Source organism: Apteryx rowi, unplaced genomic scaffold (genome assembly GCF_003343035.1).
Source record: "Apteryx rowi isolate R43461 unplaced genomic scaffold, aptRow1 scaffold_568, whole genome shotgun sequence".
Taxonomy (NCBI): Eukaryota; Metazoa; Chordata; class Aves; order Apterygiformes; family Apterygidae; genus Apteryx; species Apteryx rowi.
In genome coordinates, this window is record NW_020450836.1 from 409,672 (window position 1) to 425,703 (window position 16,032).

The following is a 16,032-nucleotide window of genomic DNA, read 5'->3' on the forward strand; positions in this document are numbered from 1 at the left end:
AATCACACCTGAAGCTGGTACAGTTACTTGTACACACGCCAGGTATACTAGAGCTATCTCAGATGGCACTGAACATGTTGCAGTCAACTTCCAACTGCAGCACAGATGTTCCCACAACATCTCACCACCTCCCAGCATTGCCCATTTGGGTTCCCTCCCTGCTGCAAATATTTGTGCTTACTTCAATGAATTGGGTTTGAGCCAAACTCTTTTCTCAACTCAGAGCATTCTCAGGTTTTTTCAACTTTTCTACCTTAAAGTTCATATCCCAATACGGACTACATTATATACCTAGGATTACAAATTCTGCAGCATCAAGCCCTAATTTTGATCTTTGCCATTAGGCTCATGGATATTTTATACTGCATTATCAACAGGTTTACATCTATTTTAAAAGCTTTTTTTTAATGCCCAGTGGTTGGGAACAGATGAAAGGTTTCTTCTGTCCATAAACTTTCCTTTGCTCTCTCTATATATGCTGTAGCTATATATAGATACAGTGAATAATCACTTGGCTTTCATCAGCCTCTAAGGCTACAGGATGTCAAAGACAGCAGGTAATAAATGCCAGGAGAAGGCTGTAAAAATCCTAATTAAAACACTGAAGCCAGGTAATTTTTTTTTTTTGAAAGAGTATTGCAGTCTGGCTGTCTAACACACCCTTTGAAATATGAGGCCTCTTGTTTTCCAGAGTTCAAAACAATTTGATGGTGTTGGTATCATCTAATTCCTGAAATTAATGTATCGAGTACGGACACAAGTCTCTGGTTACTCTTCTGCTGGTAAAGAGACTGAGAAATGCACCTTAAGATGGGAGACAGCCTGTGAATTGAAAGGCATGCTTGAAGAAAATAAAGAAGAGAAGAGAGAGAAAATGAGTGAAAGCAAAGTGTAAGAGAAAGAACAAATGGGAAAATAGGTCTAAGTGCCTTAAAAAACTCTTTCTTCCACTGCAAACTATTCTCACTGCAGGAGCCCTGACATTTTTGATGGTATAGTTAGAACAGAGAGCCATGGATTCTGGCTTGTATTTCTAATTCTACACAAGGTTAGAGAGTAGCAGAGACTTTGGCACTTTATTACTCTGCTTCAGATTCCTCACCTATAAAATAGGTGCAATGCTCAATGCTCTGATGTCCTGAAACATTGCGAAAGGCCAAGTATAGCAAATCATCTGCAGACGTTCCAGTTTTGAAATATTGTTTCCATAGCTGGCTTTTTAAGGTTTTTTTTTCTTAATACATATATGAGTATATATATACACACATACTTGTCAAGCCTCCTTAAAATTTACAGCCAAGGGATTCTGCCATCCCATGGACATTGTGCATAACTAACAACCTATTTAAAGGACAGTTGCAGAAGTGATCCAGGGAGTGCTAGGGAGTTTCAAGGACTGTTTTTATAATAGAGGCCTAGGGAACTTGTATTCTAGCTTGTTGTTCCACTGTTTTAATCCCATAAACTCAGCTACGCATATATTTAGTCCTCTGAGTTTAGATACACTTCCAGTAATCCACACACATACGCTTCCAGAAATGCAAATAATGGGTTGTGGTTTCTCCTTTCATGCAACTACAAAAGTAAAGGTAAAATCCTTTTTGCAGCATTACCATTAATATACATGCATGTTTGATGAGCAGGGTCTGATCCAAATATAAAATAGTGCAAACATGAAACATTGCAAAGTAGATGCCTGTGTTTCTTAATAAATATTGCAGCTTTTTAATAGGCTGAAAATTTAGAAAAGGATTGGCTAATGAATTAATTAGAAGATCCAAACCGCATTGGCTCTAGACTCTGTTAGGTAAGACAGGCGCTGGACTGGGAGTTAGGAGTCTGGGTTCTGTTTCTAACTTTGCCTTCGACCTGGTATGACACAGAAACATAGCGTTTCTTTTTATTGTGCCTCACATGAATAGTGATTCTGCATTTCCCCAAAGGGCATGTAGAAATCTCTTTGTGAAGTATTCAAGATCACTTAAATAATGTTAGTAGTTTGACTATATTAATAATGTGGTCACTTTCAAATCAAGCAGTGAGCAGACTGCCTCTTTATCGATCTATTTAATTTTGCAATGAAAATACAAAATCAGGAATTCCGAGACATGATCTTTGTCAAATATAACTTACAGTTTCTCTTTCTCTTATTTTCTAGAAAGCCAGGTGTCTAGAGAGAGYTCTTTTGGTCAGGTGCTGTAGTGAAAAACTACTTAGAAATCCCAAGTATATCACAGAATTTGCCACTGGACAGTGCCTTGTCTTACATGTACTGTTTTGCTCACTAAGTTGCATCTCTCTCCAGTTCCTCCTTACCAGCTTTTCTCTCTTTTAATTTTGCAGGAAAATAAGAGGTACACACTAGTTTAACATTTTCCTTCAAGGGCAGAAGCTAGAGATGCCTTCTTCTCAATGAGGCGTAGCATTAATTTGGCCCAGCCATGTCTTAATACTATTGTTAGACTCTCACCTGGCAGCAACTGGTCCTAAAGTAACCTATGGTTGTGTATTGAAGTATTTTTGCACATGGTCTGCATGCACAAGTAAATCACTTCTACTGACCCTAAAGGCCATGCTGAAGTGCTACTGGTCTGTTACKGGAAAATTTGGAAGGAGGTCATGCATTTTTCTATTAATCCAGCTTTTAGGGGGAAAAAATATAACTGATTTGAGAAAGGCAGCTGCTCCTGCTGCCTTTGTAAACAGGAAAGACAGAAGACCAGTGATGAAGAAACAGACTGAACTGGATGTTTTAAGTAGCTTTCAGTTACTTACTAAATCATATTTGATGGATTTGAAAACATTATTTGTAAATAAAGTTTCTGTTGATGAAAATAGTTACTTTAAGCAGTGTTTTATTTTCCTGACTTATGACTTTCTCTGCTCCTAACCCGTTTCCCGACAGTAGTTTGTCATATAATTCCCACAGCAAGCCCATAATTTGTATACAGATATGTATTTTGAAAAACATCAAAACAGGTTTAACTACCCATGTTTCCATTCTCAGTCCACAAGGAATCACACTTTTAGACCAGCCCTCTTCATTCCACTCTTTATATTAAAAGATGAAAAAAATCCCAGGTATTGTTTGTTTGACAGGCGACATTTTCAAGAAAATTCTGCTGCTTCCATAGCTGACATACCTGAAATAATTTTTTCACCTTACCTAAGAGAAGACCTAAACTGAGAGTGGTTTTACTTGGCCCCTGTGAAGGCTGTCACACATCGGCACGTACAGTGTCCTCTGTGCACCCTCCAAACTGCTACCTGCCTGGGCATGCATTCTAAGAACAAAAACTAGAGGTCTTCCTGTGAGGAAGATTCATGGGTGGCATGGCAAGGTGTATCAGGCCCAAAGCCATGCTATGCAAAAATCACGGGCATATATTCAGGGACAGGTTAGGTTTGGAGACAGTACAGCTACCCCGGCACAGCCAAGGATCAGTGCAACATCCTGACTAACACCAGCTAGAGCTGTGCAGAGCCAGCTTGCATGTCCCTGTACCATTCCATGTACTGGAGACAAAGGTGTAAACATAGATGACTTCATAGTGTGAGCTTTAGTGTCTGACATGACTTATTTGCTCCTTGTCTGACAAAAAAAGTGTTCACTTGCACCGCAAATTTACCTGGGACTGGATGCTGCCAGTTGTTTTGTGAGGATGAAACAAAAAGAGTCACCTCAGAGCACTGTAGGGAAACACCTTACTCCTTTGGAAGAAAAAGGCTGCTCCTCTAAACATGTGCAAGACTGGTAACTACTCTCTCAAATTCACTGGAAAAAACAAAACAAAACAAACAACCCCCCCCCCCAAAATATAAAAATCAATCTTAGAAGAAACTAGCTCCAAAGCAAGAGCTTTCATTGCCAGGACGAAAAAGGCTAACTATTGATTTAGCAGTTTCTATCCCTTCCTGAAGCACGGCACAACGGACGCCTGCCCTGAACGGGGCTACCTGGTTGGAAATGCTGATGAAGGCAGCTTCACCGAGCCAAAACACACCGAGGATTTTAAGGACGAGAAGACAGCCACGGAGAGACACATCCCGAACACGACCCGGCTGTTCACCACAGGGAGCGACAGGGCAAGTTGAGGTATTTTTTGAGAAGGGGCCATGCAGCAATCACGCAGGCGTTGGGTGGCGGTGAAAAAGCACTCGAAGGGTTTTCCCCAGCGGCATAAACGGCCGGAGTGTCCGGCAGGACAAGGAAGCACCTCAGCGGAGACGGGGGCGAAGCCGCCCGCGGCGCGCCCTCCCTGGGCGGGAAGGAGGCGGGCGGCTCCTCCTCCCGCCCTCCTCCGCGGGCTGCGATGGGGTTAGGAGCGAGGGGAGAGGCTTAGCCCCGCTCCGGCCGGACGCCGCCAGGCTAGGAGCGGCGAGCCGTGAGCCATGCACTCCGGGAACAGCACGGGCACGACAAGCCGCCTGGAGCCCGCGGCGGCCGAGCAGGAGGCGCCGGGCGAGCGGCCCCTCTTCAGCGCCAGCACCTACGAGCTGCTGGCGCTGCTCATCGCCACCATCGGCATGCTGGGCTTGTGCAACAACTTGCTGGTGCTCGTGCTCTACTACAAGTTCAAGCGGCTCCGCACGCCCACCAACCTCTTCCTCGTCAACATCAGCCTCAGCGACCTGCTGGTGTCCGTCTTCGGCGTGAGCCTCACCTTCATGTCCTGCCTGAGGAGCCGCTGGGTGTGGGACGCGGCCGGCTGCGTCTGGGACGGCTTCAGCAACAGCCTCTTCGGTGGGTGCCGGGGGCGCGGCCCCCAGGGTGGCTCTCCCTTCCCTTCCTGTCCCCTCTCAGCCAACCGCTTCCCGTTAGGTCCCTCCTCTGCGCTCCCCGCAGCCTCCTCGCCCCCTTTTCCCGGAGTCCCACACCCTGTCCCCCCCCCCCCCCCAAGCCGCCCCGTCCCCTCAGGCCCACCGCCGCCGCCGTGTCCCTCGCGACCTCGCCCCGCTAGATTCTTCCCTTTATCAACGAGTCCTCCGCCGTCTGGAGAGCTTCAACCTCGTTTCTGCTACTCGCCCTCCCTCTTAGGGGTCCTGGTGCTTGGGGTCCTTGCGGGGGAGGAGGCGCTTCCCGCCGCGGCGCYGTGGGGAGGCGGCGGGGTAACGGCCACGTAACGGCCGCGCGGCCCGGCAACGAGCCGCCTCGGTGGCGGGGTGCTCCCGCGTAGCGCCCCATGACAGACTTCTCGTAAGCAAATCAACAGTGCTGCGGAAACCAGCCGGAGCAAACAGTAAATTTACCTGGGAAAACACAGGAGCGTTTTTTTAAAGGGGCTCCTGGGTTTATTGAGTATTGTACAGATTTCATAAGCATAAAAGATCATATTTGATATAAGGAAATGCTAAAACCTATGGATAAGGAATCCGTACTACTTCAGTTGTACGATCAAAAGTGCCCCTCATCGTGGAACGTAGATTTCTGAGTCTGATGAGTGGGGAGGCTGCATTGCTCTTGCTGCAGGAGAGYACTCCTGCCGTAAGCAGTCAGATTTCTACCGAGAAAGTCATCCAAAACGTGGAAGTATCGTGAATTTCTTTATCCATAAATGAAATTCAAGTRTTAGCTTTCAGGCACAACAGTTTCACAGCTGACATTTAGGAAACCACTGTGTCTTGTGATTTTTTTTTTTTTTTTTAAGCAATGCAGGAGTGCTTCCACTGTTTCCACTTTTAAAAAACTACAAAATCTTTAATGTTTGCTCTTCTGAAATTCTTACATACCCTTTACAGAAGTCTGCAAAAGAACCGTATGCAGTCCAGCTATATGCATGCAGTCTGTTGAAGCGAATATAGATATATTTTTAATGACAAATCATGTTGTAAAAATGTTATTATGATTTTAATGGTGAAAGTAAGTGTTTGGCAGGTCAATAACCAAACTTAAAGTTTGTATCAGATCTTTTTTTCTGGCACAGGCTTATAAATTAGAGACAAATGGATCACTGTGCACATGCAAACAATGTGTGTACTCTAGAAGTTGTCTCTGCTAAGGTAATTTAAGGTAAGACCTTTGTAAGCTTTGCAGCTTTCCTGCATCATTTTTGTTTTACGTGGCACTATAATATGCTTTTGGGCCGCTGGTAGAAAGGTGCATGGTTCCTCATGATAGATTTGGCTGCTGCTGGATGGTGCAGCAAAAATCTTGGGTCTTGGAAGGCATGGTGGATGCAGGATACATTTAGACTTTTGTGCAAGGTTTGGTATTGCATTTATGGTGCACAGTTCTCTAATTTCCTAGTGTCTGCAGTACTAGAGAAGTGATCTAACATAACACTGTCTGTATCAGTCAGACATGTCAAATACTTAAGAAACTCAAGCATCTGCCAACATCTGTCTTGCACCCAGATTCTTCTGGACAGTTGAACATTAAGCTTACATAGGAGAAGTTTTTTCTAGGTGTGGTTCTGCTCCTGTTTTCCCTTATATGTTATGATTTGAAGATACCTTCTTTGAAGAAGGTGTTTTATATATGGGGTCAAAAAATATGATGCACAGTAGGGGTCATGTGAAAAACAGACTATAATCATCTTTTATCATGTTCCAAAGATGAAACAAATGGAAACAATGAGATATAAATTGGCAAGCAAAATGCATGATCACACACAATTTTCATTTCTTGCTTTGGGTGTGCTGCATACTTAGTCATTGTAGATATGTTCAGTGTTGACACTTTTCTGCATCTCTTTATTAAATATAATTTATTTCCAAAGAAATGTAGGCAATTCATGAGCCTTATCTGTGAAATGGTCCAATCTCCAGATAGCATCACTGGTTCGCAAAATTGCATCCTCAGATTCTTGCTGCCATTATTTTCCTATTCCACAGTATGTTTCAGTGGGAAGAATTTTCCATGAGGTACTAGAAGAGTACGTGTTTGTATGTACAGGATGTCACATGGATGTAGAGGTTCAAATAAACCACCCTACTGTTCAGGAATATCTGATGCCTGAATTTACTTTGTTCAGCTGCTACAGAAAGTAATTGAAAATATTTCACTTGGATATTATAGTTTGAAGCTAACCTAATAAAGTTACTTCTAATTTTTAAGCTTTCCTTTTGCACAGACTGTTGTTTCCACATTCTCAATAGGAAATAAAAAGATTGTTCTTTTTTCTGCATGTGAGGATAAGTATTTCCCTGCCAGGGCACACTGGTACTGGAAAAAATAGTGGCCTGCAGACAGCATCATACTTGCTCTTTGCCGTCTGGGCCATTGCCACGTTGGTTTCTATTTTGATTTTTTAATGTCTATGAAGAGACCAGTGACCTCAGTGGGTTTTTTTCTTTTTTTTTTGAGAGGGGGATGGGGGTAAGAGACCACTGATTGAGATTTTATTCAGAGTAATCAGATATTATATTCACAAATACACTTCTCTTATATTATAAAAGCTGATGTCAGCAATCTCGGGCAGAAAAAATATGGACTGTGTAATGAAGTCTCATATGCACGTTGCTTGGTAGTGACTCTTAACTCGTAGCTCTCACTTATCCTTTGAGAACTTTGGGGAATAAAAAATGCATTCAGCAATCAGAAGAAATACAAAATGGACATCTCTTGAAAGTAAGCTCCTCATTAACCCTGCAGAATAGGTACAGCTGTGCAGACCTCAGTCTCTCAGTATAACACAGTAACCTAATAAAGATATTTCTAGAATAAAGTGGGCGTAGTTCTGTTGCCATGGATGTGGAGTCTGTTGAATCCTAGCATTTACTACTGTGGATATTTGTCGGCTGGAATCAGACTCAGTCCAACTCATTTTGTACTGRATGACCAAAACTTGTTTAGTTACAGCTATATAATTACATTCTTGAGTATGAACTCGGACATTGCTCTGTGGCCTTTCAGTACTGGCCCTTCAGCACTGAAGGCTGTTCAACTTTGAGTTCAAGTATGATGATCCCAATGCACTTTTTAATAGAAGAACAACCCCCAAGCCCCAGTGTACAACATCAGCTACCTTCCTCAGTTGTTAACCTTTGTCCTGAGTTGACATAAAAATGAGATATCAGAGCAAATCTTCTGATTTTGAGGTGTATGAGGTTGAAAAGCACCACCCTGCTTTGTGCCTGCACTGCAGCTTATGCCAAGAACTTGATTTCCTACTGAGTTGCAGACCCTCTCCCAGATCTGTTCCACTGCTTTAGTTCACAAATATATTCCTGTCATGAACTCAGACTGCCTGCATGTGAAAGATGGATGGAGACCATTTTAAACAGTGGAATTATATTCATCCTTGATATCTTCTGAGCACTTCACTCTTGGCCAAGATAGCTTTGTAGTGATTTAAGCTGCAGTTTTCACTGATGGTGAGCAAGTTTGGGACACCTGATAAAAGCTGCTTTAAACAAATTTGATTTTTATTTTTAATCAGAGTAAATTCTCAACAATTGTTCTCAAAAGTTCTCAGAAGTTTTGAGTAAATTCTCAAAGTTGTACTCCTCAGGACTTACTGTTCATACTACTGCTGGCTGTTTTCTCTGAGACTTAAAAATTTTGCATTTAGTCTTTAAAATACACAGGCATTGGGACAGAGTGGAGATAGTCTGCCTGCTAGAATGCAAAAGTGTATAACCATTTAGACTGTTGAATATTTATCCTTGTCACACAAGTAATAATCCCAATTTTCTTTTTCCGATTGGATTTTGAAGTCAGATATAGTTTAGATGCGTATGTTTTCACAACAGAGGCTATGGAAAGAGCTTCTATATGCCATTACAAAGCCATTCTCAGCACATCATATACTAGCATGGGGAAAACAGCATGGACTTAGTGACTACTGACAAATGTTTACGTTTCTATGATATTGTTGTGTGTCTTGGACTGTAACCCCCCTCTAATTTAATGAATAAATACCAGAACTCAGTGGACTAATAGGTGCTCTATCCTGATGGAATAAAATAATTACTTCAGTTAAGAGGTATTTAAGCTTTGGGGTTACATTTCCATGGAGCTGTGAGGTCGACTCTATATTGGTCCCTCTGAGCCTGCCACCCATTCTTTATGTAACAGGTTGTACCTCTTTTCCTGTCTGTAGTAGTTGATCTGGCTGCAAGTAATAAAGATAACTGTGTGATCCCTTTATCTGATTTAGTAATACAACTTATACCTGGAAGGTTTTCTGTCTATCACTTGGAGCATAGATTTTGGTTACAAGTGCTAGAGAAGATGCCTGACAGCTAAACACACCCAACTATCTTTATTAACAGTTAAAGATAAGAGAGAAAGAGAGAGATAAACTTATCTGAAACAAGGATTTGTTTGACGGACTACAGGCTCAGAACATAATAACCCATATGTGCATCTGCTAGCTTTTCACAGAGGARCAAGATTTTTAAATTACAGTGACTGTCACAGAGTTTGACATGTGCAAAAGAAGCATGTGTCCTTGACCATCCATAGGCAGATCCGTAGCTGTCTGCTTTAATGCCTTCTGTATATGGGAATAGGTCCCAAGGGTTCAGAAGTAAGTTCATCTGACCCCCGTACCCTTTAAGCATAAATCACTTCAGCCACAAGTAATGGCAATTCTACCATCTGCCAGTTGTGTTCTCCTAATGTTTTTTGATACACTTAATTAAGCAAGGGATAAAAGGAATGAAGAAGTGGTTGATAACAGGAATGGTCTTGAAGAAGAGGAGCCAAAATTGTACATCTGAGGCCATCTCTTGACAAGAGGTTGCCTAGAAAGGGTGTAGTCTGGGGTAGGCTTTACATTATTGAACCTTAATTGTTTGTGATTGAAGGAATGGCATTACTAAACTGTGATTAGAGACCTCTGTCTTTCTTAACTGTAAGCTGTTCTTGTAGAGGTAAATAAACTACACCAACTGTTAATGTCAAATTGATCACAAGTATAATRACACTTTTGAACAAGTCACAATCTGTATGCAACAGCTAGATCTTGATGAACTACCTAGTAAATGTTAAGATCCAGAGACCTGAGACTCCTTCCAGTAGTATGAACTGGAGAAAGGGAGAATTTTTAGGCTGTTTTACAGACTTTAATTTCCTGTAGAAAGCTTTGGAGTGCACAACTGATAGAGCATCTGTTTGCAACGGAAGAGGTTCATTCAGTGCTGAGGGGAAAAAATTCACAGAGGTGTTTTTTGTTGTTCTTGTTTTTAAACAAGCTGAATTTTTCCCAACAATGCTAAAGTAAGTATTAGTTGCCAAAGATTATTCTGTGGTACTGGCTTCAGTTACAGTCTAGGAACCCCCCCTCCCCAAACATTTAACCGTATATAATTATTAGCTACTTCATCTAAAGCTCTTTTCCACACACTGTGAAAGAATGATGCCCTATACCATCCTCTTGCACTACAAGTGTATGTTATATACATTGATTTAATCTCACTAAGAGCATTTGATAAGGTTACCCATCAGACAGTTTTAGGATCTTGTCTTACAGAGAGCAGGAGACTCAGTCAGTATGCTTTCAGCTTTAGCAATTTATTTGAAATGAATTAATCACTTGCAGGGTTGAACTTGTAAGAGATACTTAATCCTATGTAGCTTTAGAGTAGAACAGTGTTTATATATTTAAAGTTTGTTGTGTCTAGTAAAAGTGATTTTCACCTCTCTAGATTTGGCTGCAGATGCTAAAATTTGTTGCAAAATTAGAAGTGATACATAGCTGTCGTCTTAAGTATATTATAACCCTTCATTGCTGAATTCAAATGGACTGGTTATATATTACTAAGGTAATATAAAACAGAGTATAGTGGCACCTTGTTCTTTTGCCATTGACAAGAAGTTGCTTCTACTAAATGTTTTTTACTTAGCTTTTCAAATGTGGAGGGAGGCGATGAGGGATTGCAGAAGAGGTTCTTTCCCCCTCTGTGATTAGATATGCAAAATACTGTTACAGCACTTGGACACAGGTCAAGGATCAATTGATATAAAGAATTATATGCCCTTTGGTGGAAATCTTGGTCTGTCTCAGAGTTGAATCCTATTTGCTACACTATGTTGCAGTTTCTCTGTAGAGATATTCAGTCTTCAGGAAAACATATCTCATATCTTCACCTGTCCAAATTATAAGCCACATTTTGGGGACAGTGTGGCAGATAGAAGCCAACTAAGTTATATATTGCATAGAGAGGACAGAAACAATTGTAGTTGTTATTGTTAGGACTGGTTGAAAACTAACAGTGTTCTGAAGGCTTTGCAATATGTTGTTCTAATTAGGGATTATAAAGTCAGAATGTACACGTATTGAATGGGACAATACACTGCGGTTCAGATGTGTCTTGTGCTGTCCTCCCTGTTGACCTACATTGTGTAGCTGGAAGTATTTCATGATATATCAACACTCGTGACTTCTCTGAAAAAACACAAGGTACAGAAGAAATAGTGCCACACATGAGACGTAATCAAACCTACCCCAATTAAAGTATTTCAATAGGAAAGTAATAAAAATGACAAAAATGAGATCTTTCTGTTAAAAAAATTAAGAAATTTCTTCATCAAATAATAGTTATCCGTTCTTCTCTAATATTGAGTGGTTGTCAGCAGGGGGAGAGAAAGAACCGCAACATAGATATTGTATGCTACAGGCTCAAACAGAAGACATTTTTTATTTTGGTACACTTGACCTACACAGTTTAATTGGGAATGACCCCATTCATGCCAGCATAATTGCCAAGGCTTAAATCAGAGCTGAAATTATCATCTGTATTTCCTAAACAGTGGAAGCCTGAAGAGCATTTATAATCAGTACTCTTGAAAAAAAAGATTCTCTGAGATGAAAACCTATAGATCAGATGAGCATTATCTGTAAACACGGAGCAATCAAGTCTTTCAAAGGGAGTTTGGAAGTCTTTGATCTGGTAATAGGTTAAAGCAGGCCTCAAAACTTTGGGCCTTATTCTTGAATCAAAATACATGGATCTCAAGAATAAATAGCTTTAAGCTTAGCAAAATTCATTTCAGATAAAATACCAAAAAATTCTTTTGAAATGCGTATTTTTGCTAAGAGAGTCAAAGTAATGAATTCCCTTATTTGCCTCACATTTATGGATAGAAAAATATAGTTTGTCGTACCAGAGGCTAATACCCAGAAAATAACCATAATGGATTTCTGTAACTGGTATTTTTAAAAGCTGCACATATTTCATCATATTAAAACATGCAACTCATTCAGGGTGAAATTTATATCATTTCTAAAAAAGCTGCTTACAGAAAAAAACAAAAAATATGCAAAATGTGCTTTCCTCTGCCCTAAGCCACACAAGACTGAATCATACCTGGAAGATGAATGGAGTCATTCACATACCGAAACCATATATAAGGTTTTTGGAAGCAGCCCAAGAACACAGATGATGTGCATACCTACTGGCTAAAGCAGGCAGGTTTTTTGCAGGTTAGAACTGCCACTGTTGTTCCCAACCAAAGTCTGGCATTATACAAAGCACTGCATTTCTCTGGGGACAGCACAAGAAACCTCACATCTCTGTGCTTATAGAAGGTCCTTGGCAAATCTCCATCAAGACTCAGCTTAACTCTAGTCCCTGAGTATGGTTGTTCTAACCTGCTGTTCACCAGCCAACCAAACCTGACCCAAAAATCTATGTATTTTGATGGTGGAAGAAGGGAGGAAGGTAGAAGCCTCTGTTTACCTTAAAATCGCTTGAAACCAAAGATTCATGGTTACTTCATAGAGGCTGTAATAGATGGATTTATTGAAAGGACTGGCACCAGAAAGTGGCATTTAGGCATAGTGATAGAGTTGTGATAGAGATGTGTCAATCAGCATATGTATTATTATGTAGATGCTTTGGGGATTCTTTATCCTTGGCCAAATGGGCTGTATTCTTGCATTTTTAACAGCAGGACAAAACACGGAAAAAACTGTGACTTAAGACCCTTTTGATCCTAGATTTGCCTTCCAATTTGATTTCTGAGCATGCAAAGAAGAAAATTAGCAGATGTACATTTCCTACTGCCATGTATTTCCATGTCATCCTTCCCCTGCAAAATGTGTAATATGAAAGAATGTGTTCATAGGCAGCAGGATGGAAAAGAAACACAGAAGATGGGGAATTCAGAAGACGAGCCAGGCTACATATGTTGAAGTGTGGAAACAGGACAGGGACAGCTCTGAGAACAGACTCTGGAGAATCTTTGAGAATCTGACAAATTCACTTTTTATGATTTTTTTTTGTCTAGTTTGAGGTACTCCAAGTCTAAGGTTCCTTTTTATCTGCAGTACTATCTCAAAATTTTAGGAGTCAATTGTCAACTCCTGCTGCTCAACAGAGGTATTGTTCCACTCAGAAACTGCCAGCTCAGTGCTTATGAGGAAATTATAGCATCAGAAGAGGCACACTACATAGCTGAAGAATATTCTGTTTACTTGACATATGAAATGCCCAGGATCTAGCATTGCAAAGAGATGATCCACACTATGTTATCACATATGCAAAAGAATCTATGAAAAGGTGATGATTAGCCACCACAAAGTTAAATACCTGCTGCATGCAGCCATTCATAAAGAGATAATGTCGAGGAGAACACTTAAACATCCCTACCCTCCTCCTCAGAAAATCAGAAGACCTCAACCTCACAGGATATGAAGGCTCATAATTTGCTTAATTTCATAACATGAGACCATCAGTACTAGGAATAGTATCCACAGTGTCACCAGCTACATGATTACCAGTCTCTGTGTTTCAGCATATGAGCAGATAAAGAACAAACCTTTACCTCCAACCTTGTTCTTTAGTATTCAAGAACTGAGATCTTTTTGAAGATTGACACCACAGCTGTATTCAACACAAAGGAATCAATATTAAGTATCCCTATCAGTATTAGTATTAAGTAATCCCTACTACAAAAAATACTATGTTTTGCTCTGTGAGATCCATAATGAGGAGGTTATGTTTTAACTCCTGTTAACAAGTTTTTTTCAGCCCTTGGCTTCTCTGTAGTATGGAATTCAAGCTGATAATACAAATTGAAACCTTGTCCTCGCTTCTATTTTAATATGAATTAGCTAACTGAGATTAGCCATCCTGAATTCATTATAAGTTTTACAGTAGAAGCAAACTTTCAGGTCTCCCTGTAATGCTTGGATCTGAATATGCAACTGTGACTGGAAGTAGAGTAATTAATACCATACCACTACTGCTCAAATTTGCCTAGAATTGAATTAATGAGGAGACAATAGTAGGATTTGTTTATAAACTGCTGGGTAAAGTAAGTGGTGCTGCTTTTAAGTGTTTTGTTTTGGCTTCCAGATATAGCAGGCTATGCCAATTTTTCTCTAACTTAAAAATTCAAACAGCATCTAAACTAGATTGTGATCCTTATGGAGGTTTGCATTCTGTTTAAAAATCAAGGTGGCTACAATTAACAATTAATTATATTATCCTTAACTGTTTTTAAATAGGGGTTATGCCAAGAAGGTTTAATGACCACAAAAAAAGCAGAGGATCTTTAATGCCCAGGGTGGATTTCCCATTAGATCCAGCATGTGTATAGTTATTTGATGGTTCCACTAGTTAGTTCAGCATCATATTTCAGAGGTACTTCATTTCTCTTTGCAATGAATTTAGCAGGTTTCTCTGAACTACAAATAACAAATGTCTTTCATTGCTTCATACACAATCCTGTATTTAAGCTTCTTAGCTGTGACCTTCCATCCCCTCCATCCATCCTTCCTGACATAAGGATTTAGTGGTAATATTGGGCAAAGATACAGAACTGTGAACTGGCCATAAAGAATGACCTCTTAGGATGCAAGATAACTCTTTCAGACAACGTTTTAAAAATTGCCATTTCAGAATCTTCAGAAGAGTTACATATTTGTTTCAAGTTTTAACTGTATATCTGAAACCACTTTTACACTTCAGTTAATTATCTCGCAGAAAAAAAAGAAGAGAGGATTAACATTTATAGAAATTATTTTGATTTAACAGCTCTGTATTCAAGGGCAAACTCTTAAGTGTGTACATTGCAAGATTAATTGATAGCTATTGATTGAAAAATTGTTTTCTCTAAAGATGGAAAGCATGCTGTCTGATTACAGACTGACTTGTAGACCTCTGCGAGTATGTCTGTTTTGGACAGGAATTCATTGGAAGCAGCTCCCTTAATAAAGTGAGAGCTTGAATCCATTTGTGAGCTCTTTCAAAATGAATGACTTCTTACTGAACCCTTTGAACTATACAACTAGACAGTTCTTGAGAAAAACTCTGGTCTATTTGACAAAAGCTATGACTTTTTTTGTATATATGCAGAATTAGCAATTACTCTTTAGCTGCATCTTTAGATGTCATATTTTCCGGTTATCTTATTCTTTGCATTAATAGGTTAATAGAGTAGATTAATAGGATCCTAGATTACAGAATTACAGAACGGTTGAGGTTGGAAGGGACTTCTGGAGGTTATCTAGTCCAACCCCCCTGCTCAAGGAGGGTCACCTAGAGCACGTTGCACAGCATCGCATCCAGGCGGGTTTTGAATATCTCCAGAGAAGGAGACTCCACAACCCCTCTGGGCAACCTCTTCCAGTGCTCTGTCACCCTCACAGTGAAGAAGTTTTTCCTCACGTTCAGATGGAACTGTCTGTGTTTCAGTTTGTGCCCGTCACCTCACGTCCTGTTGCTGGGCACCACTGAAAAGAGTCTGGTCCCATCCTCTTGACACCCTCCCTTCAGATACTTGTACACATTAATAAGATCTCCTCTCAGCCTTCTCTTCTCTAGGCTAAACAGTCCCAGCTCTCTCAGCCTTTCCTCATAAGAGAGATGTTCCAGTCCCCTAATCATCTTTGTAGCCCTTTGCTGGACTTGCTCCAGTAGCTCCACATCCCTCTTGTACTGGGGAGCCCAGAACTGGATGCAGTACTCCAGATGTGGCCTCACGAGGGCTGAGTAAAGGAGGAGGATCACCTCCCTCSACCTGCTGGCAACACTCTTCCTGATGCACCCCAGGATACCATTGGCCTTYTTGGCCACAAGGGCACATTGCTGCCTCATGCTTAACTTGGTGTCCACCAGCACTCCCAGGTCCTTCTTCGC

General features: G+C 40.7%; 1 protein-coding gene across 1 annotated transcript in view; it reads left to right on the forward strand.

Moving 5' to 3' along the window:
- Window positions 1–4,310: 4,310 nt before the first annotated feature.
- Window positions 4,311–16,032, forward strand: part of OPN3 (opsin 3) — a 24,280-nt gene continuing 12,558 nt past the window's right edge. The window contains exons 1-2 of the mRNA XM_026082129.1: window positions 4,311–4,360; window positions 4,391–4,744. Coding sequence (XP_025937914.1) covers window positions 4,393–4,744 — 352 coding nt within the window. The 5' untranslated portion in view covers window positions 4,311–4,360; window positions 4,391–4,392. The remainder of the gene's footprint in view (window positions 4,361–4,390; window positions 4,745–16,032) is intronic.